The sequence below is a fragment of the Chiloscyllium plagiosum genome, unplaced genomic scaffold (assembly GCF_037043375.1).
Source record: "Chiloscyllium plagiosum isolate Xiang-an unplaced genomic scaffold, Cpla_swu_hap1 HiC_scaffold_18, whole genome shotgun sequence".
In the NCBI taxonomy this organism is placed as follows: domain Eukaryota; kingdom Metazoa; phylum Chordata; class Chondrichthyes; order Orectolobiformes; family Hemiscylliidae; genus Chiloscyllium; species Chiloscyllium plagiosum.
The window spans coordinates 43,546,526-43,570,600 of record NW_028270156.1 but is presented as its reverse complement, the minus strand read 5'-3'; the positions used below and the strand labels follow the sequence as shown (position 1 = coordinate 43,570,600).

The window sequence follows — 24,075 nt, the reverse complement described above, 5'->3', positions numbered from 1 at the left end:
CTCCATTCCCGGCACTTTATCCCACATCCAACTTTACGTCTCAGCACTGCCCTCTTGAACTGTCCTACCTGTCCATTTTCCTTCCCACCTATCCGCTCCATCCTCCACTATCACCATCACTCACCCACCCACCTCTATCTGCCTGTTATATTCCCAGATACCTCCCCTAGCTCCACCCCCACACTTCCATTTATGTCTCAGGTCCCTTGGGCTCCCACCCCCCATTCCTGATGGAGAGCTTATGCTCAAAACGTCAACTCTCCTGCTCATCAGATGCTGCCTGACCGGCTGTGCTTTTCCAGCACCACACTTTTTTATGTTATGATTGAACTGATTAAAACTAGGGATAGTCAAGAAAATATAATTGAGGGGGTGCAGATATCTTTGAAGTTAGTGAGTATATAGAAGTTTGCAAAGATAGGAAGGAATTAGACCATTGGAACTATTTGAAAATAACAATAACAGCTTAAAATTGTTGGTTGACTAGGGATCAATGAAGATCAGCCAGTGCGGGTGATAGATCAGTGGATCTTAGAGTCTGTTAAGACATTGGCAGCATGTTTGGATGAGTGTGAATCGAGTGCAATTAATGGAGTGTGGAATGTGGAAACCAGCCATAAATGTATTTGAATAGCCAAGTATAGAGGTAACAGACCAGTAAGTCTCACGTCTGTCATCTGCAAGGTGTTAGAAAGGATTCTGAGGGATAGGATTTATGACCATCTGGAAGAGCATGGCTTGATTAAATGCAGTCAACATGGCTTTGTGAGGGGTAGGTCATGCCTCACAAATCTTATCGAGTTCTTTAAATATGTGACTAGAAAGGTTGATGAGGGTCGAGCTGTGGATGTGGTGTATATGGACTTCAGCAAGGCATTTGATAAGGTTCCCCATGGTAGGCTCATTCAGAAGGTCAGGAGGAATGGGATACAGGGGAACTTGGCTATCTGGATACAGAATTGGCTGGCCAAGGGAAGACAGCGAGTGGTCGTAGAAGAAAAATATTCTGCCTGGAAGTCAGTGGTGAGTGGTGTTCCACAGGGCTCTGTCCTTGGGCCTCTACTGTTTGTAATTTTTATTAATGACTTGGATGAGGGGATTGAAGGATGGGTCAGCAAGTTAGCAGACGACAAAGGTTGGAGGTGTCGTTGACAGTATAGAGGACTGTTGTAGGCTGCAGCAGGACATTGACAGGATGCAGAAATGGGCTGAGTGGTGGCAGATGGAGTTCAACCTGGATAAATGCGAGGTGATGCATCTTGGAAGGTCGAATTTGAAAGCTGAGTACAGGATTAAGGAAAGGATTCTTAGCAGTGTGGAGGAACAGAGGGATCTTGGTGTGCAGGTACATAGATCCCTTAAAATGGCCATCCAAGTGGACAGGGTTGTTAAGAAAGCATATGGTGTTTTGGCTTTCATTAACAGGGGGATTGAGTTTAAGAGTCGTGAGATCTTGTTGCAGCTCTATAAAACTTTGGTTAGACCACACTTGGAATACCGTGTCCAGTTCTGGTCACCCTATTATAGGAAAGATGTGGATGCTTTGGAGAGGGTTCAGAGGAGGTTTACCAGGTTGCTGCCTGGATTGGAGGGTTTATCTTATGAAGAGAGGTTGACTGAGCTCAGACTTTTTTCATTGGAGAAAAGGAGGAGGAGAGGGGACCTAATTGAGGTGTACAAGATAATGAGAGGCATAGATAGAGTCGATAGCCAGAGATTATTTCCCAGGGCAGAAATGGCTAACACGAGGGGTCATAGTTTTAAGCTGATTGGAGGAAAGTATAGAGGGGATGTCAGAGACGGGTTCTTTACACAGAGAGTTGTGAGAGCATGGAATGCGTTGCCAGCAGCAGTTGTGGAAGCAAGGTCATTGGGGACATTTAAGAGACTGCTGGACATGCATATGGTCACAGAAATTTGAGGGTGCATACATGAGGATCAATGGTCGGTACAACATCGTGGGTTGAAGGGCCTGTTCTGTACTGTACTGTTCTATGTTCTATGTAACAAAAACATAAGGTTTTCTGCAGCAGATGAGTTGAGAAAGGAGCAGTTGGGAACAATGACGTGAAAAAGAGGTTGGAAGTTCATCTCAGTCAAGTCTGACACCAAAGTTGCAAACAGCCAAAGGAAGAAATTCAGTTCAAAAATTTCTAAGATGGGCTAGGGAATGAGATTACAGAATTTGGTTTCAGTATGGAGACTTGGGATTACTAAAGTTGTTAAAGATTATTATCAGAGCTGAAAATGTGTTGCTGGAAGAGCGCAGCAGGTCAGGCAGCATCCAAGGAACAGGAGAATCGACGTTTCGGGCATAAGCCCTTCTTCAGGAATCGGGAGGAAGAGAGCTTCTTCAAGGAAGGCATCCTTATAAGAGGATTGGCAGTAGGTTAAAATCTTCGAGGAGAAAGTGAGGACTGCAGATGCTGGAGATCAGAGCTGAAAATGTGTTGTTGGAAAAGCGCAGCAGGTCAGGCAGCATCCAAGGAACAGGAGAATCGACGTTTCGGGCATAAGCCCTTTTCCAGCAACACATTTTCAGCTCTGATCTCCAGCATCTGCAGTCCTCACTTTCTCCTCAAAGATTATTATCAGTATATTAAAGATTTTAATTAAAATTATTTTGGACAGCTTTGTTTTGTTTTTGAATTAATTTAAATTAATAGTGCAAGTATTAGGGTTCCATGGTAACCCAGTGGTTCGTACTATTGCCTCACAGCGCCAGGGACCCTGGTTCAATTTCACCTTGGCGCGATTGTGCAAACTCCACACAGACATTCTCCTCGTGTCTGCATGGGTTTCCTTTGGGTTCTCTGTTTCCTCCCACCGTCCAAGATGTGCAGGTGAGGTGGATTGGCATAGTGTTCAGGGATATGCAGGCTGGATGGATTAAGCACAGGAAATGCAGAGTTACAGGGATAGGGAAGGTGGGGTGGTGGGTCTGGGTGGAATGCTTTTTGGAGGGTTGGTGTAGACTCAATGGGCTTGCGGCTTACACAATAGGAATTCTATGATTTAGTACAAATTAAGTACAGGCATTGATGAACCAAACCTTAAATACTATGCATAGTACCTGATGACTGACATACTTGCTGTGGAAGACTGCAACAAGGATTTACTAGAATGGTTCCTGGGTTGAGGAGATTGTCATGTGAGGAGTGATTGAGTAGTCTAGGCCTATGTTCCCTGGGGTTTAGAAGAATGAGAAGTGATTTAATTGAAACATAGTAAAAGTTGCTAAGGGGTATTACGAGGTAAATGCTGATAAAATGTTTTTGGTTGGGGAATCTAGAAAATGGTATCTGTATCTTGGAATAAAGGATTGGTATTTCAGAGTGATGTTTTAAAAAAAGTTCAAAAGGTTGCAAAATTTCAGAATTCATCACTTTTGAGAGCTGTGAATACTCAGTCAATTAGTACATTTAAAAAAGAGATACAGTTCAGTTTTAATTTTCCATTGTTGAGCTTTCTTAAATTTTAAATTTATATAAGGTGACAACAGCGAGTGCTCAGCAATGAAGGAGACCGTACTGGGCAGTGCATGTTGAATCTCATTAATAATGCCTTTGTTTGTTTTCCTAACATGACATTTATAACTTATAGTACCCCAGTTGCCTTGTATAGTATTACTTAATTCTCAGTCAAAACAAAGTTTGAAAGCTAGAAGTTTGTAAATCAGTTTGTACCTGAACCATGAGAGCATGGAATATTTTAATGATTTGCAAGATGAATCCTAATTTAAACAAAAACAGTGCTACTTCATAGCAATTTTGAAAGATACGACTTTTTTTTTGGTTTTTAAACCAAATATCAATGCAAATAGAAAATAATGTCATCATCCTGACAACAGATGATGTAGATATTTACATCATAGAATCATACAGTATGGGAAAAGGCCCTTCAGCCTATTGTGTATGTGCTGGTCATCAAGCACCTATCTAATCTAATTTCATTTTTCAACACTTTGCCTGAAGCCTTGCATACTACTGGCTTTTCAAGTGTTCATCTAAATACTTAAATGTTGTGATGGTTCCTGCCTCTATCTTTCAGGCAGTGAGGTCCAGATATCCACTACTGTTTGACTGGAAAAAAATCTTTCTTAAATTCCCTCTGACCATCCTGCACCTTACGCCCCTGATTGTTGATCTCTGAAGTAAGGGCGAAAAAAAGTCTTATCTAGCCAATGCTTACTTAATTCAGGTCACCCTTCAGCCATCTCTGTTCCAAGGAAAACAACTCTAGCCTATCTATCTCTTTATAGCTGAAATGCTCCCGACAATATCCTGATAAATCTCTTCTGCACTCTTTCTAAAGCAATCATATGCTTCCTATACTATGGTGACCACAATTGCACACATTACTGTAGCTGTGGCCTAAATAACATCTTGTACAGCTCCATCATAACCTCCTTGCCCTTGTATTCAATGCCTGAAATAGTAAAGGCAAATATCCTATTTACTGCCTCCACCACCTATCCTATTGCCTTCAAGGATCTGTCAACATGAATACCAGGATTCCTCTGTATATCCTAGGGTCCTACCATTCATTGTGTATTTCTTTTGTCTTGTTAGTTCTCCCAAGATGTATCACCTCAAACTTTTCCAAATGAAATTCCATTTGCCATGGTTCAGTCCGTCTGACCAACCTTTTATTATCACCATCTAGTCTTAGGCTTTCCTCCTTGCGATTACCACCAAGTTTTGTCATCTGTGAATTTAATGATCAAATTTCCTACACTTGTGTCTAGATCATTAATGTACCCTAAAACAGCAAAGGACCTGGCATCAAACTCTTCAGTGGATATTGGATACAGGTTTCCAGCCACACAAATAATCTTCGACAATCACCCTATGCATCCTGACACTAAGTCAATTTTGGATACAATTTTATAAGTTGTCATGGTTTCCTATGGACTTATCATCTTGACAAGTCTCCCATGTGACATCCTGTTAAAATCCTCACTGAAATTCATGTGGATTACATCAGCTACACTACCCTCATTGACGCACCTCGCCATCACTTCAAAAAAACTGTCAGACATTATCTCTTTCCTTAAAAGCTTTGCTGGTTATCCTTGATTATTTCTTGCCTGAGTGGAAATTAATTCTGTCATCAGAATTTTATCCCATTTGTTAAAGTCACAGATTTGTAGTTCCCTGGATTATTCCTACTCTTAAATGATGGTACATTAATTGTCCTCCAGGCCTTTAACATCTTTCCTACGTTCAGACAGGATTTGAAAATTAACACAGTTGCCCCTGTCATCTCCACCCACTACACTGACAGCACCCTGGGATATGTGCCATTCAGGCCTAGAGAAATTTAACCAATTTTAAGCCGGCTAAAATCATAAATATCTCCTGACTCTTAATAGTAATTTGGTCAACTATATCACAGTCCTCCTGTCTGATTTCTATGCCTATATTGTCATTATAGTGAATGTAGGTGCAAATTACTCATTTAACCTCACCTATGTCTTCTGGATCCATTCACAGTTTGCCACTTTGCCCCTAATGGGTCCTAATCTTTTTCTGTTTATTCTGTTGCCCTTAATATATTTATAAACTACCTTTTGGATTTTCCTTTATTTTACCCACCAGTATTTGGGTAAAGCCAAAAAAAAAGGCACCCACTGCTTTTCTATCTTCTTCATCTATGATCATGTTAAATTGAAAATCTCAAGTCCTGTTGTTCAGTTTGCACTTATTTTGACACTTTCTAAAACCTAGACCTACTTTACCAGCTTTGTTTTTGTTTATGACACAGCAAAACAAAAGATGGATTTGTGGTTGTGAATAACTTAAGTTTTAAAGCTGCAATGACTTCTCAAAGTTGTGTAATTTGGAGTGAAATATGTGAATACTTGGATACTAAACTGTATTCTGAAAGCACACACTATTAAGATTTTTGTGATTCTTGGTAATTGGATATATCATCAATAATTAACACACCAAGCTCTGTATCCATCATTTAATTGTCTATGGTACCCTATATTGAAACATTATGAGAACTATATTTACCAGCTGATGACAGGATTCATGTGAGCTGAATAGCATCCAAAAGTTTAAATATAAGTTCTACTTTTGATAGGGATCTTACAAATGCAGCCTCCGTGCTACATTATTTAATTATTTAAAGTAAGCAAACTGAATCAAACTTGCAAGTGGCAATAAAAGAGTCCTTCTCGGGTTGGAAGCCGACATCTAGTGGTGTTCCACAACAGTCGGTGTTGGGACCACAACCTTTCACTTTTTATACATTGATGATCTGGATGAAGGAACTGAGGGCATTCTGGCTAAGTTTGCAGATGAAACAAAGATGTGTGGAGGGGCAGTTAGTACTGAGGAGGTAGGGGAGGCTGCCGAAAGATTTAGACAGGTTAAGAGGGTGGGCAAAGAAGTGGCAGATGAAATACAATACAGTGTGAGATTCTGCACTTCGGTAGGAAGAATAGAAGCATGGACTATTTTCTAAATGGGGAGAAAATTGAGAAATTGCAAGTGCAAAGGGACTTAAGAGAAACCTGGACTAGGATTTTAAGGTAAACTTGCAGGTTGAGTTGGTAGATAGGAAGGCAAATACATGTTATCATTCATCTCGAAAGGACTAGAATATAAAAGTAAGGATGTACTTTTGAGGCTTTATTAGGCTCTGGTCAGACCACATTTAAAGTATTGTGAACAATTTTGGGCCCCATACCTCAGGAAAGATGTATTGGCCCTGGAATGGGTCAGAGGCTGTTCATGAGAATGATCCCAGGAATGAAAGGCTTAACATATGAGGAACATTTGAAGATTCTGGGACTATACTTGATGGAGTTTAAAAGGGTGAAGGGGGATCTGATTGAACAACCTGGATACAGTGGACATCGGGAAGATATTTCCATTGGCAAGAGAGATGAGGACCTGAGGTTACAGCCTTAGAATATAAGGGAAAACCATCTCGAACGGGGATATGGAGAAACTTATTTTGCCAGAGAATGGTCAGTCTGTGAATCCATTGCCATTAGAAGGTTGTGGAAGCCAGATCATTAAGAATATTTAAAACAGAAATAAGTTCTTGAGTATCAAGGTGATCAAAGATTAGGGGGAAAGCAGGAAAATGGGCCTGAAAAGCCTATCACCAATGATTGAGTCTGCTCTGCCATTCAATGAGCTGAATGGCCTAACCTATGTTTCTAAATGTTATGATCTTATAGCAAATTTTGCATTCTTTGATCATTTAACTTGAGCAATTTTGAACGAAACATTTGCCTTGGATATTTTCAAATATGAATCTGAGTGCTCAGTGCAGGAAAGAGTTTTATTCTGCTGTATTTATTGGTTGCTTTAAGTTTTGGTCAACACAAAATCAATCTAAAATAAATTGGTGAGATTTGAACATTCTGAATAGCCAGCAAGGACCTGTATTAAACTTCCTGTTAATGTAAGTGTTATCTCCCAGAGGAAGTTGGTGTACACAGTTTGACATGATAACATATGGAAAATATTTTCAGAATTGGTTTTTAAATTGTGTACATTGATACTTGGTGGTGATTTTTCCAGGTTAACAAATAAAAATTTGTTCTGATAACAAATAAAATGCTGACAATCACCCTACTGACATTGAAAACAATCTGGCTGAAGTGTTTCTTAAAAACTCTTCTTTATCCTGTTATTGTATCAAGAAACCTGTGTATAGAATTATAGAGTGTTTATCTGCACAACAGTGGATTTATCAAAATTGTACATATTCTGTTTCTGAATGATGCGCTTGGTGCCTTAAAAGTGCACTTTTATCCTTTGTCATGCAGTAGTTAGCTCACAGCTGAAATTATAGCAGGGAGGAGTTCTTGTTTATAAAATCTACTACTGAATACAGTCTATATAATGCAGATGTAGAGATCTTCTGTCTCTGTTAGGATTGTATAAATAATTTACTCATAAATTATTCATGATCAGTTGATGAATACGAGTAATTGTATGGAGTTAGTAGTGAGAATAGAGAAACTTTTTCCACAGAAGTTTGACATGACAAAATTGAATGATGCCATAATAAGAGGAATTAAGATTTGTGTACATAAAGTGTGTTATATATAATAATTTTTTTATTATTATAAGTGGGATGTCTTCCATTCCTCTTACTCCAATCCTCTCTTATTGTAATTCATTATTGGAAGTAATGCTAGCAAATGCCTTTGACGGCTGAATTGACCTGAAAACTAAAGTGTCATGCCTTAACTCGTAACAAAGACAGCTGAGATTTTTGCAATGCAGAAATCTTATCCAGAAATCAGGTGATGCAGGATTTTCATTCCACCTATGTCTGTGCCAACAGCTCTGAAATCATTCCAATATGTTTTTTTTCACCTCATGTAATGTACTGTACCATGGAGTTTATAATGTGTTGATATGATGGCTCCCACACTTAACAGACTGGATTATAAATTGTGATACAATAATTAGACTTTTAGAAGTCATTTATAGTTTTATAAAAATTGCTAGTTTTATTATTTTAATAAAAGATTTTTGGATTTTTTAACAAGGTTTATAAGGAGCCATATTTGCTACTGTTTGAATGAAAGACTATTGTGTTGAATATATTATCTCAAATATGAAGTTGCAAATTACTGTGTGGGCTTAAAAATAACGATGGCTGTGTATTTTTATGAACAGATTATCAGCGACTGATGACTGTAGCAGAAAGTATCACTACAATACTCTTCCCCTGTCAGTGGCAGCATGTCTATGTCCCTATCCTCCCTGCATCGCTCCTTCATTTTTTAGATGCTCCTGTTCCTTACTTAATGGGTTTACATTCGAATGGGCAGGATGACCGGTCCAAATTAGAGCTACCACAAGAGGTGAGTCTCTTAATTCACTTAATTTCAACTATGTCCTATTTCTAGCTGTGTGGGAAAGCTGTTCTCGGTTGCAGTATCCTTTTCTTCCTGAAAAGGCTGACTATTTTACTGCATGAAAATGTGTTGCTGGAAAAGCGCAGCAGGTCAGGCAGCATCCAAGGAACAGGAGAATCGACATTTCGGGCATAAGCCCTTCTTCAGGAAACCTGAAGAAGGGCTTATGCCCGAAACGTCGATTCTCCTGTTCCTTGGATGCTGCCTGACCTGCTGCGCTTTTCCAGCAACACATTTTCAGCTCTGATCTCCAGAATCTGCAGTCCTCACTTTCTCTCAAATCTTTTACTGCATGGTTGATCAAGACGTTGCAATGTTCCTCCAGAGAACATTCCACTATGGCAGATAGAAAATTTGACTTTACTACTTAACCTTGAACTTAAATTGAATTGGAATGACCATAAAGCTGTTAGATTATTGTAAAATCTGTTTAGTTTACTTTTAAAAATATTCTTTCATGAAATGCAAGCATCACTGCAAAGGCAGCATTTGCTGCTCCTCCTCAATTACCTTTGAGCCCAGATGATGACAAGCAGAATTCTGATCTGTTGAAGTCCCCCTGATATATGTAAATTAACTGTACTCTTTGGAGGGAAGTTTGAAGTTTTTAACCGAATAGCATTAAAGGAATGGTGATTCTAGCTCAAGGCAAGGTGCTCTGTGGCTTTGAGGTTAAGTTTCAGGTAATGGTGTTCCCATCTACTTGTTGCTGTTGTCTTTCAGGGTTGCAGAGTTCAAGGGCTTGAAAGGTGCTGTCAAATGAACCTTTTTGAGTTGCTGGAATGCATGTTATGACTTATACCTATTCTTGTAAATGTGCTATTTAGGTTACCTTTTACAGTTCATGCAGATAAAGGTAATAATGTTTACAAATTAGCTTTCTATTATGTGATCATCCAAGAGTTGATAAAGCAGATTAGACAAAAAGCTTGCAAATCTCATACTGTAGCATCAACAGCCAGATTCCTTTTCACAGAAAACACAGTCCAAAACCTAATTCAAACTCTGACTGTTCCCTGACGGATTGTTTCCTTCATGAAATCCTCGTTACCATTCAATATCGGCCATCTGCCTGAACATAATGTATTTTCCAGACTTGCTGGAAACAATTTCCAGGTACTGACCTCATTCATAGCCAACTTCTACAATCTGTGCAACATAATGCTCTTCTCTGGTCATGAGCATGTGCAGAACCTTTTAATCAGGAACCAATTAACTTCCAGAACTGGTCTCATGAAGAAACAAAAACTCATTTGGTCTGTTTTCTTTTTAATACAATCTTTTAAACACAGTCCAAAAGTTATCTTTAGCTGACAGTTCCCAGTTCACAGCTCCAACAAAATTGATAAAAGAATAAAATAAAAATAATGAAAAATCATTGACTGCTCTAACACTGGTAACCTCATGATTTTGATAGCAGATTTAATGACAATGATATTGAATGTCAAAATGACTCCCTAATGTATAGCAGATTATATTGTGACATTGAATACAATAGACTAGATTGAGTGAAGTGCAGGTAGATTGCTGCTTCACCTGGAAGCTGTGCATCTGGAATATTAGTGAGGAGGGAGGAGGTAAATGGACAGGTTTTGCACAGTCTGTGATTGCATTGGAAGGTGTGGGGAGATGTTGAGTGGAGGAGGACTGGACCAAAATGTCTTAGAGGGAATTGGTAAACTTTTTATCATCTTGGTGTCAACCTTTCTGTTTATAAAATTTCTGTATATATTAAAATGAATCAGTCAATTCATGCAAATTGATTGTGTAAACCTTTTATCCTGTAACCACCCTCAAGCCAATGGTCGGTGTGTCCATATAATTCTTGAGTTATGAGAAATTAACTAGTAATAAGATGTGCTTATTAATTGAATTTAAATTCCATCAGCTGCCATGGTGGGGGTTGAACCCATGCTGTTGTTTTTTCAGTTGCGCCCTTCTAATCTAGCAAAACAGCAAAGCCCATAACTTATTTTCAGGAGTCTGTGAGAAAATTTCCTTTGAGGTTGCAACTGGTAATGAATGATCTATCAATCTCACACTCACTTTTCAAAGAACTCCGATTGCCTTCACTATTTCTCTCTCTGATCCTGGTATTAAAAAGAAAATGGAAGCTCATAGGTTTGCTATCATGTCAATATTTACAGTGTGTTTCAAGTGATAATGTACACACTTACAAACGAAATATACACCACTGACCTACTGGAGGCAGCCTGCTTGTTCTCATGGGAGCTTCTCCAAAGGTTGCTGCACTGGCATTATTGCGAGAGCAGTCTCTCCGTCTCAAGCCTTTCTGGATAAATGGTCACCTGAGTCAGAGGAATTGAGGTTAAATCTGCCACACCGTAAGGGAAAGTTCTTTTGCCCTCAATGGTAACTACCTCAGATCTACCTTGGACTCTTCTCTGTATACTGTACATGGAGGTGAGCACCAACTGGGGCACTGCCAGAACTATTGACTGGTCCGTTTACAAAGTTTTGTATGCATTCTGTGTATGTCAGTGTGTGCTCCAGCATCCATTCGTAATGCTCTTCATGAGGTAGGCTACATTCTCAAGAGCTGACCTTATGCACTCAAAGTCCTGAGATATGGCACGTATAAGCAGCATAGTTGCCTCCATTCTCAGCCCATGGTTATGCATTGCTATGGAGGTCTCTGAGACATATGCATTCATTACAGCATCTGTGCCCAAATGACCATGGCTGTGTCTAGCCTCCATCCTCCGAAAGGGATTGCCCGCAGCTGTCTCTATCTCTCTCATCTCTTCCTGCTCACTCATGCTGTTCCCTTCACCAAATACAATACTGCCGAGCACATTCATGGACCCACTAATAGGAGTGTTTCTACTTAATGGAGAACATGCTTGTCGGATATGACTGTGCAAGCTCTGCTGCCTCAGTTTCTTTCTTCCTTGTTCTGACAGGACATTAATATTTGACATGACAGAAGTTGTGGGAGACAGTAGAAGGACTTCATGGGAACCAGCTTTTGTGTCTGCTGTGCTGATGGCTTTGAAATGCAGTTTTTGGCAAACTGTCATACTTGGAAGAGTGTGTTTCATACCCTTTTTTTGCTATCTTTTTCACCTAATTTGGTATGCTTATTTCTTCTTCTCTGATTAGGTCCCATACAGTCAATCTGATGATTTCCATTGTTTCCCTCTTGTAGTGCCAGTGGTGACCTGTGGTGATCTGGACCGTCCTCCTTTAGTAATATCCCTCACCTTGGCATTGTGCAAAGACAAAATAAGGCCTTCTAATATCCAGGAGAATCTGCCTGCAACAGTGTTTGCTTGGCTTCAACAGTGCTGGAACTCTGAACCTTGTTGATGGATCAATAAGTATTCTGAGGGATACAATTCTCCCATAGAACTTTTCCATGTTTAGGAGCAGCATGCATCATCAGGCTGGTTTGTTTCCTGAGTTTGTATATCCTGGGTATTAGAGTTTCTCATTGCACTCACTCCATCAGAACAAAGAAGGTCACTGAACACTTTTAAGGAACTACTGTCAGTTCCTCTTGATTACTTTTATGTGGATTATTTGTTTCAGCAACCTTCAGTCTTGCATTCTACAGCTAGGAGCCCTTTTACTTCCACCTTCTGGAAAGTGGATGGGGGAAACCAGCATTATAGGGAAATGAACTTAGCCACCCTTCCTCACAACCTCAGGAGGGCTTGATGAAGGACAACCCTAATCTCAGTGGCAGGCTTCTGAACCCTCTTCTCTTTCTCTGATTCTTAAATTTCATCTTTCAAATAGCTGTCATTGTTCAATTAAATTGGGCTCTCATTTCAGCAGTAAACTAGCTGCCTAAACTGCCCTCTTGTCCATTAGTAGCTGCCTTCTCTGAATGTTATGTACTGTGACTATTTCTTTTGGCTCAGGATCAGGACCTGGAAATGGTCTAATTATCGTTTGTTGAGCGTAAAGATTGCATTTTTGAGTCCAACTTTTTTCTGCAAAACGTTTAGTGTTAATGTTTAGAAGAACAATATTCTTGAGGTATTATCATGCATACTTGTTTTTGTCTTACTGTATTAAAAAAAACTTTGGTCATTTTTTTTTATTTCCCACCATCACTTTCCCCTACCTTCACAAAGCTTGCTGTTCGTTATCTAACAATGTTTAAAGCACGACCCTCAATAGAAATTGACATCATGAACTCTTACTGTACAATTTATTGAAACAATATATAGGATGAAAGCTATGATTCAGACCACCTGATGAAGGAGCAATGCTTTGAAAGTGCTTCCAAATAAACCTGTTGGATTATAACCTGGTGTTGTGTGATTTTTAACCATGAAAACTATGTAAGGTACATGATATCATGGCATATCAAATGCAGATGCAATCTATGTGGATAAATATGAAAATTTCCACTTCGATAGGACAGAATGGCAGTATATTATTTAAACAGTGATAGATTGAGAAGTGTTTAATTTTAAATATTTTTTTGAAAAAATGTTTCTTACAATATTAGAAAATTACAAAAATATGAAAATATAACATTATAACAACAAAAACAACAATAAACAATAAACCAACTACTATACTATTCTACAAAAGAACTCCCAACTACACTCATTACACATCAATAAATAAATACGTAAATAAATAACACCGCTCACCATAGCAAGACCTCAGCTCTCAACCTTCGAGCGTATCAATTATTAAACCCATGTTTGCTCGAAATTCTTCCTCTCAGGACGTTAGGCTTATTAAACCAAATCACCACGGCTAAACAAAAGCCCGAATTAAAATGGCAGACAGATCTACGTCCAAATAATTCAGAAAGGGCTACCATGTCTTATAAAAATTGTCTGTTTTCTGGTCCAAAGTCCATTGGAATGTGTTCCATAATTATGCCAGCCAGACAGACCTGGGGGGTTCTCAGCACATCAGAATGTTCTTACTCACACAAAAAGTGAGGATGCTAAAAAGCTTTCTGCCAACTATACCTAAGGGAGATAAATTCTGCAAACCCAGGAGAAGAGAAACCGTGTCTACCTTGACTTCTGGCCCCAAGACCCTTTCTATTACTCCTGCCACAGCACTCCAGTATGTACAGAGCTTATGGCAGGACCACAAACAAAGAGTGAGGGTACCCGTATTTGTTTTACATTTGGGGAACATTGCTTAAACTTTGCAAGACGATCTGGGGCCAGATGAGCCTGATGAAGAATCTTTAACTGCATAGCATGGGTCCTATTACATATCGAACTCTTCCTCACACTCTCACAAATGTCCTCCCATGTTTCCGGAGTGATCTCCACCCCAACTCTCTCTCCAGACCTTCCGTAATCGCTCGATGTCACCAGTGGAACCTCTCCCCAAACTCCCTCACTGAAAGAGTGTTCTGAGCTCAGAAGTGTAGTCTCTTTTTGGATAAAATCTCTGATCAAACAGAAATGGAAGAGATCCCAGTTTGATAATCCATGCTTGCAAGTTATTTCATCAAATGACACTAATATTTCATCTTCAAACAGGTCACCCAAGCAAGAGACTCCCCTATCTGCCCAGGACTTAAACATGGGATCCATTGTCCCTAGCCGGAAACCTGTCATACCAACTACAGGAGTATGGAAAGATGTTTTAGACATTTACCCTCAATCTGTCTCATTGCCCTCCACCCTTTGACAGTGTTAATAACTATTGGATTGCAGCAATGTTCCGCAAATATCCTCATTTTGTCCAGAAATGACACTTTGGACACTTTGCCTGGGAGGCCTCAATATCCAACCATATCGACGCCGAGTCCTCACAGGCCCAATCATTCACAAAAGATAAAAGGGAGCTCAATTGATATCTTCTGACATCTGGTAGATCCACTCCTCCCAACCCCTGGGGCATTTGCAATTTCGTAAGCATGATAAGAGGCTGCTTATAGTGCCAAATTTGCCAAAATGGCATCTAATTCTAAAAGAACTAAACCAACCTTTTAATTTCCAAAACGTTTGTTGAGGAAAAAGCAGGGAAGCATTCACAGAGGGTATGATAAGTGAGGAACAACATTGATTTTAATAAGAGCAACTTGATATTGGAAGGCCTCCCCCCCCCCCCCCACCCCACCCCCCCATCTTTGAAGGTCTTGTTTAATCTTGTCAAACAAATTAACAAAATTAGCCTTGAATAACTGCTCAAAACTGGGGGTAACAGAGAGGCCCAAATGAAGAAAGACTCCCTGTCCCCGCTTAAAGGAGAACCTACCTTCAACATCTGGTATTCCCCTAAGCACACCCCATAACATAGCATCTGATTTTGAAACATTGATTTTGTAACCTGAGAAAAAGCCCAATGAATTAATACATTGTATCAACTGGGGCACTGAAACTGCCGGTTTTGAAAGAAAAATGAGAACATCGTCCGCATATAATGTGATCTTCGACCCTACCTTTGGGGCAGCTACGTTAGAGTCCGCACAACTGGCCTTTGCCAGCGGCTCAATACGGATGTGAAGAGGAAACGTAAGAGGGGACAGCCTTGCCGACTGCCCGTACAAATGTTAAAATGGTCAGACCTTATACCATTAGTGAGAACCACCACCAGAGGATCACTGTAAAGGACCCTTACCCATCTAGTAAACACTTTAACCGGGCCAAACCGCTCCACAGTATAAAAAAGATATGGCCATTCCGCCTGGTCAAATGCCTTCTCTGCATCCAAGGAAACCACCAACCCCTGAACCGATCGCTGCTGGCACACTTCAATCATGTTAAGCAGTCTCCTCGCATTATTCGAAGATCTGCGATCCTTTATAAAGCCCGTCTGATCCTCCTTAACAATAGAAGACGAGAGGGGATTCAAGATGACGGTGACCCAGTAGGTCTTCTTTGCTGAACTCTGCACCAGAACCCAGACAAAGTGGTGCTCTCACCTTCCCTTTATTACCCAATATGGTAGAGATTGTAACTTTTTGAGCACTAGAATTGTTCAGTGTCAGTTTAAAATAATTAGGAAAATGACCAAAGGGAAGGGACCGTGAGGACCGCAGCAAGCAGGGACCCCGCCCTCGCAACAACAGACATGCCCATGGCCGCAGCGTTGGCCTCTGCGATCTCCCCACGGGACTTACCTATGGAGCAGGGCTGGTCTTGGACTTCGTGAAACTCCGAGAGAAGATGGAGGAGACCCGGGCCAGGCTTGAACTGATCTCGGTCATGCTACAGAAGCATGACCAGGAGATCCAGCATCTCGGGAAGTGTGTCGGAGGGGTGGAGCAATGGGTCACAGCCTCCGAAACTGCAGCAGAATCCTCAGCGGGTAGGGTCCTGGCCCTAGAATGGCGGTTACGGAGCAGGTCGACGACCTTGAAAATCGAGGCTATTGGAAGAACATCTGTTTGCTGGGGCTTCCAGAATGGGAGGAGGAAGGCCAGCTCGTCAGCTTGTTGGAGAAATGGCTCCCGCAGTTTTTGAAACTAGAAGTCGAGGCAGGCTGAGCGTGGTTGAGCAGGTCCACCGGGCCACCGTGCGCAGGCCCGGATTGGACCAGTGCCCCCGTCCGGTCCTAGTGCGACTCCAGCACGACAGAGATAAGCAAATGATACTGGAAGCCTTTAGAGCACTGGGGAAGGATCACAGGCTCTGATATACAAAGGATCACGAATTAAGCTTTTTCCAAGACTTTTCTGCGGTCATGATTTGTAAGAGGAAGGCCTTTGAGGTTAAAAAGGCAGCTGAGAGATTTGAATATCCAGTATTCCGTATGATATCCGGCAATATTACGTTTCAGCCACTGAGAGCCCGTGTTCAATTTTGACTCGCTGGTAACGGCAAAAGGCTTCCTGGATGCTTTAAAATAGACTGGCTGGCTTGAATAATATGGACATGTTTTTCCCTGTAATTTGCCTGGTTTACCTGGTTGTTGGGGGGTGTTTTCTTATTAATATATGTGGGGGTCATAATTTTTTTTTCTTTTTTACTCTCTCTTCTCCCTTCTGTCTCCTGTCCTGTCATCCTTTGTTTTTTTTTCCTTATCATTTCCTTTATGTTTTTCTCTTCTAGTATGGGATGGGGGGGGAGGTGGGGAGCAGGGGAGGTTATATATTTCTATTCTACCAGGAGTGCCCATGGTTTCAGTATGGATGGAACAGGTTGAATGCACACTTTTAACTTTCTTGTTGTAAGATGTGTGAATTTTTCTTACTTTGTGTTGTCTGGGGTGGGGTATGGCTAGAAGGAGCCATGGAGGGTTAGTGGGTAGTATGAGTGCCCCCTGTGGGCAAGGGGTAAAGTCTCCTTTCATTTGTGTTATATGTTGGTATGTTGTAGAAGTAGCTGTTAGAAGTTTTGATTCGGTAGTTTTGGAAGTTGTATTTCTAAATTTATCGAAACTGTTTATTGTTTTCAGTTGGCGTGCTATAGGTGAGGTTCTTCCTCCTGGGTGGGGGGGTCACGGACTGTTTCGGACAGCTGTGGCTAGCCATTCGTTTAAATGGTGCACCTGGAATGTTAAACGGAATCGTTCATCAATTAAGAGAGAAAAGATACTTTCAAGCCTTAGGAAGGAGAGGTTCGATGTAGCTTTGCTGCAAGAAACACATTTAACCGATAAGTTGCAGCAGGGAGGGTTTGGACAGCTGTTTTTCTCATCCTTTAATTTGAAAAGTAGAGGAGTTGGTATACTTATCCAGAAGAATCTCCCATTTCAAATGTTAGACCAAATTAAGGATGAATATGGACGGTTTCTAATTCTTAAAGCTTTAATACATGGAGAGGAATATGGGATTTTGAATGTAAGTTGTCCCCCGGCACATCCCCTCAAATTTTTAACGGATGCACTTTCCAGGTTGATGGCGCTTGGGGCGCATCATACAAATAAAGGGGCAGACTTTAATCATCTTATTGACCCCAAAGTGGACAGGATGTCTAGAGGTCTTGTGGGTATGTCCCTGCAATCCAGGCAGTTGGTGGACCTGAACAGGGAGCTGGGGTTGGTAGATGTGTGGAGATGTCTTCACCCCGAAGGTAGGGATTTCACCTTTTTCACTAACCCACATAAGTACCACACCAGAATTGACATGTTTTTTGTCCCATTGATCTTTTTGAATTCAGTGCTGTCTTGCAGAATAGGGAACATAGCCATTTCCGATCATGCGGCAGTGTACATGGAGGTCAAGGCTTGTGGTAATGGGATAGGCTCTTGGCACACACACATGACCCTTTCCTCTTGAAAGATAGCAAGTTTATAGGGTATTTTTCGCAGGAAGTTGAAATCTTTTGGGACATTAATTTGGGTACTGCCAGCAATCTATTAGTCCTCTGGGAGACTACCAAGACCTATGCACGGGGTTTGATTATTTCTTACTTGGCAACATGGAAGCGGCAGAGGGAAGAGCAGCAGTGTTTGCTCGAGGCTTGCCTGAAGGCAGCTGAGACAGCATACTTTGACAGACTGTCTGTAACCAAACTGCAGCGGATTATAGCCCTTAGGGCTGCTTTGAATGCTGCACTCACCCAGACAGCAAAAAGGGAAATCGCTTTGCGAAACAGAGGTTATTTGAGTATGGTGATAAACTGAGTAGATATCTAGCGTACCTGGCCAGAAAAAAGAATGCCCCTCAATCTATCACATCCATCAGAGAGAGTGCTTGTACTCTTACTTGCAATGCCAAAAAAGATTAATGCAGCATTTAGTAAGTTCTACTCTGAGCTGTACCGGTCAGAGGGCTGTGAGCACAGATTGTTGAAGAAGGAGTCCTTTTATAAGACCCTGGACCTTCCAGGTGTAACTTCAGAGCAGGCGTCCTTTTTGAATACCCCTTGACAATTCAAGAAATACAGAAGGTGGTGAGGCAGCTCCAGACTGCTGAAGCACCTGGCCCAGACAGACTTCAAATGAGTTTTTTAAGGAATTATAGATCATGCTGGCCGGGCCACTCTTGGATATGTACGACACATACAGTCAGGACTGCCTCCCCATCCTCTCTGAGAGAAGAAAATATTTCCCTTATTCTTAAAAAAGGGAAAGCCCCAGAGGATTGCACTTTGTACAGGCCCATATCATTACTGAATGTGGATTTTAAAATTCTGTCAAAAATGCTGGCATTAAAGTTGGAGAGGGTTTGCCTTTCATTGTAAAGGAGGACAAGACTGGTTTTATCAAGGATTGTGGGTCTACTCATAATATTAAAAGAGTATTAAGCATGGTCCAGGTATGCTAGCAAGGTTCGATTACGGGCTTGGTAATCTCCCTGGATGCAGAGAAAGCATTTGACAAGGGTGGAGTGGCCATACCTCTTTTATGTACTGGAGCGGCTTGCTCTTGGAGGGGTTTTTGCCAAGTGGGTGGCAGTGTTATATAGTAACCTGAAAGCAGCGGTTCTGACTAATGGTATATGGTCAGATCATTTTAGTCAGTAGAGGCAAGGGTGCCCTCTCTTACCATTATTATTTACATTGGTGAGTGAGCCGCTGGTGGAGGCCATCCGGAGGGATACCAACATAATTGCCCCAGAGGTGGGGTCAGACAGGCATAAGATCACCTTCTATGCATATGATGTTCTTCTCTTTTGAACTGATCCGATGACATCTGTGCCCCGTTTAATACAAGTAATTAATCTATTTATTTTGTTCTCAGGGTATAAAATTTTGGGTATAAATTCAGGGTATAAAATGAAGTTGGAGGCTATGTCTGATTTTGGGGATGGAACCTATTTCCCTTCAGGTGGTCACACGGAGTTTTCCTGTATTTAGGCATTTTTATTACCCTTGCCTTCAATCAGTTATATAAAGTTAATTTTGTGCAGTGGCTGGAGAAGATAAGACTGGAAGGATCTTCCGATATCTTGGTTGGGTAGAATAGCCCTGGTCAAAACTAATGTTCTTCCTCGCTTATTATACCCAATGCGAATGCTCCCTTTGATGTTGCCTAGGCAAGCACTACGGAAACTTTACAATTGGCTTGGATCTTTCATCTGGCATCATAGACGGACTCTTATTAAGCTGGACAAATTGCTGCTTCCGCAGGGGATGGGAGGTTTGGATTTCCCGGAGTTTAAGAAATATCAATTGAGTTCCTTATTATCCTATGTGGCTGACTGGGCCTGCTAGGACCCGTGGTCAAGCTGGTTGGACATCGAGACCTCCCAGGCAAAATGCCTCCTCATCAATTTGTTGTTTATGGACAAGATGAGGACTGTTATGGGCCATTGCAGAAACCTGATTGTCCTTAACATGGTTAAAGCATGGAGAATGATGAGGCAAGGTGAGGGCAACTTACAAAAAACTTCCCCTTTCACTCCCATTGTGGGAATGTTAGGATTACGGCCAGGGTCGTTGCACTCTGGCTTTAAGGTCTGGGAGTCTAGAGGAATCTCCTGTTTGGGAGATTTATTTGACGGGGAGGTGATGATGTCTTTCAAACAGCTGAGTCAGAAATATGATCTATCCAGGAGGGACCTCTTTTGTTACTTTCAGGTTAGGGACTTTATACAGAAAAAGGCTACGTTGATGTTTAGTCCCTATAGGTCAAAAATGGAGAGGAGAGTGTTCCGGGCTACGGGTGCTCTCTCGGTCAGCACCCTCTATCACTTGTTCGGAAGTAATGTTTCGAAGGACATTGAGTGGCAATGCGGACTCTGGACTCAGGAATTGGGAGTGGAAATCCTGTCAGAGGTGTGGGAGGATATTTGGGAGAATGTAAGGAAGATTTCAATTTGTAACAGGACACAGGCTATGTAACTGAAGGTACTCCACATAGCTCATTTGGCACTGGAGAGGCTTGCGAAATTTAAGACAGGAGTGTTCCCAATGTGCCCCAAATGTAAAACAGATGTTGGCACTCTTACTCATTGCGTGTGGTCATGCCACAAGCTTCGTAGGTGTTGGGGTGCCACAGCGAGTGTTTTGGAAGTGGTCTTGGGAACTGAGGTTAAGTTGGATCCAGTGTCCCTCCTCTTGGGTTTGCCAAATCTCCCCTCTTTGGACGTACATGGGAAGAAACTGTTTAATATTCTTTCATTCTGTGCAAGGAAGAACATTCGAATGAGCTGGGTGTTAGAGAAACCCCTGGGACCTTCGGGCTGGCGTAGATTAGTTATGGAGCACATCCCCTGGACTTCCTTATGAGTACGGTGCACCAAAAACAGAACTGTTTTATAGAATGTGGAGGCCCTTTCTGAGTTATATGGATGCAAACTTGTCAGCCTTTGTGTAGTCATGAGGGCTACATCTGGTGGTCTGGGGGCCCCTGTGGGGGGAGAATCCGAAACAAATACGGGTTTGCTTACTCATGCTCCTGGTGGTGGGGAGCTTTGGTGAGATTATGTTGAATGCAGTAACCTAACTGAATGAAACTTAATTTACCTTGGTTTAACTTGATTTAATTTAATTTTTTTTCCTTAGTTATTTATTGAATTGTAGTTTTTGTAGTCTTTTTTTCTCTTTCTCCTTGTGGAGTTGAGTAGTAGTTTGTTTTCTGTTAATGTCATTATATTATAAGGTTCTTATACTATTTTGTAGTGATTTTGTAATTTTGTAAAAAATTAAAAATCATTTTTCTCAATAAAAATATTTACAAAAAAAAGAGGGCAACACCCTTTCCAACCTCAATGTCAGAGTCTTCAAAAAAATTTAAAAATCAGAGTTTAAAAAGCGTGATGGGTCTTCCCTTTCTTGAGGATAAGAAAGATATTAGCCTCTCAAGGATGGCAAGAGGCAATCCTGACTATATGAATAGTTATACAAGTCTAGCTTCGGTCCTGACAGTTTGTTTACAAATTCTTTATAAAACTCACTGGACAAGCCACCTGGGGTGGACGCCTTTCCACTTTGAAGTTGCCTCACCGCCTCCTGTATCTCTTGGGCTGTTAACGGAGCACTAAGGAGAGTTGCCTGTTCAGCAGACACACCAGGAAGATACAAATTCCTAAAAAAAGACTCTATCTTATCCCATTTGTCCTCTCAGCTTTCAGATTGGTAGCGTTCAGAGTAAAACCTCTAAAACACCTCAATTATCTTTTTAGCATCGTAAGTAAGAGTCCCATTCCCTTCCCTAATGGAAGCAATAGACTGCGAGGCATTCTTCTTCCTGACCAAATATGCCAAGTACTTACCCGGCCTATCACCATGCTCAAACAGCTCCTGCTTCGCAAAGGAAATTTCCTTCCTTGGTGTATGCGTTAGCATGGAGTTTAAGGTGGATTAGAGAGCTGTGATCCGCTGCGGCTTAGTCACGGACGATCTACTGTAATATGTTGTCTCAGCTGTCTTCAGTCATGCCTCAAGCAAATGTTTCTGCTCTCCACTTCTGGCTGGCAGAGTATGAGAGAATTATCCCTCTCACATAGGCCTTAGCAGTCTCCCAAAGAATGGACAGATTGCAAGCTGTATCTGAGTTGGTGACCAAAAAAGCTTCAAATTCCCTCGAATTATTCTACAAACTTGCCCTCCTTGAGGATGAAGGGATCCATTCGCCAGTACTGTGAGCCCATTGCATCACCCTTAATCTTAACCATTAAATACACTGCTGCACGATCAGAGACGGCACTATTCCCAATCGAACAGCAAACCACCAAATCTAAAAAAAGTCATGGGAGTTAGGAAATAATCAGTGCTTGTGTGGCATTTATGAGGATTGGAAAAGAATGTAAAATCTCTGCCCATGTCTCCAAACATCTACTAACACCAATTCCATACATAGGTCACCTAATTACTTAGATTGTGAAGAAAGCTTTGGGAGGCCTTTGGGTATTCTATCCAGCACAGGATCCATAAGGCAATTAAATAATATACCACAATGCCAAGACCTTTGGCTTAGATAGTGTATCAGTCAGAAATTTAAGAGGGTGGGCTGGAGGACAGTAGACATTCAAAATACCATATTCCTCGCCACGTTTAAGGGCCTTAAGAATAACAAACCGATGATACTCATCTTTAATACAGTCTATAAAATTAATGGGAGACGCTTCCGGACGAGTATCGCCACTCCTCTGCTCCTCGTACTAAAAGATGAGAGAAACACCTGATCAAACCCACCCTGCTGTAACTTCAAGTGTTCCTCATCATTAAGATGAGTCTCCTGTAACAGGGCAACATCCATCCTCTCCTTTCTAAGGCTTAACAACACTTTTTCTTTTTACTAGTGAATGAATCCCTCGGATATTCCAGGTGCACCATTTAAGAATGCTGCTAACCATGATCCTTTACAATCACCTTTGGCCTGCCGAGAGGAAGAATTCATCTTACGACATGCTGAGCATACACAAAAGGAGACTCAGAGTCTATTTAGAAAAAACCCAAAAAAAACTAACTACGAAACACAAAAGACACTTAACGGGAGACTCTACCCCCTGCCCACAGGGACTTGCTTTTCCCATGCACACCCCTATCCCCTCTTCCAGCCCAAAACCCAAGCAATGGAAGAAACCAAACAAAAGACATTGTAAACACAAAGGTATAACAAAAGTAGTGAGCACTCTGCCCACCCCCCACAATATATCAATACCACTCCAGCTCAGGAAAAAAACCCACCAACAAAGGCTTCTTTGGGAAAAGAGTGAAAGTACAAGAAATAAAAGCAAGGCAGAAAAAACCCAGACTCTATTGTCCATGTCCATAAATACGTCTACGTTATTTTAAAGTGTCCAAGAAGTTTTTGGCTTGCTCCAAGAAATGAAATGACCGCACAGTCTCCTCGTAAATAATACAAAGCACCGCTGGGTATCTCATCGAACATTGACTACCGAGGTCCTTTAACCTTCTCTTAACCTCATCAAAAGGTTTCCTCTTATGAATCACTGCCACAGAAAAGTCCTGGAAAAACATTATCTTAGTTCCCTGATAGGTCATGGCCTGTGGATCGCTTCTAGAAGGTTTCCATAACACACTGCTTGTCTCTGTAGCATTGAAATCGTATCAGAACTGGGCAGGGGCGCTCACCCTGACTGGATCGGTGCACCGTAACCCAGTGAGCTCTGTCAACCTTCACCTGGTCTGCTTTGGCATCCCAGCCAAGAAATTGTGGCAACAGATCTTCAAAAAAACTTGCTGGCTGCCCATCTTTTGCTTCCACCATCAGGCCAACGACTCGGATATTTTTCCTCCTACCTCTATTTTCCATTGACTTGCTCAGTCAAGGCCTGAACCTGTTTCTCAAGGGCCTAGATTCGTCCTGCCGAGGACTTGACCTCAATCTCTGACGCCACAGTCCGCCGCCCAACCTCTTCAACTCACTTC

The 24,075-nt window shown here is 41.4% G+C and overlaps 1 protein-coding gene across 3 annotated transcripts in view; it reads left to right on the top strand.

Moving 5' to 3' along the window:
- Nucleotides 1-24,075, top strand: part of dennd5a (DENN/MADD domain containing 5A) — a 266,025-nt gene that overhangs the window by 73,608 nt on the left and 168,342 nt on the right. For all 3 annotated transcript variants that reach the window (XM_087996558.1, XM_043705881.2, XM_043705880.2), the window contains one exon: nt 8,655-8,842. In XM_087996558.1, the coding sequence (XP_087852684.1) occupies nt 8,655-8,842 (188 nt within the window). The remainder of the gene's footprint in view (nt 1-8,654; nt 8,843-24,075) is intronic.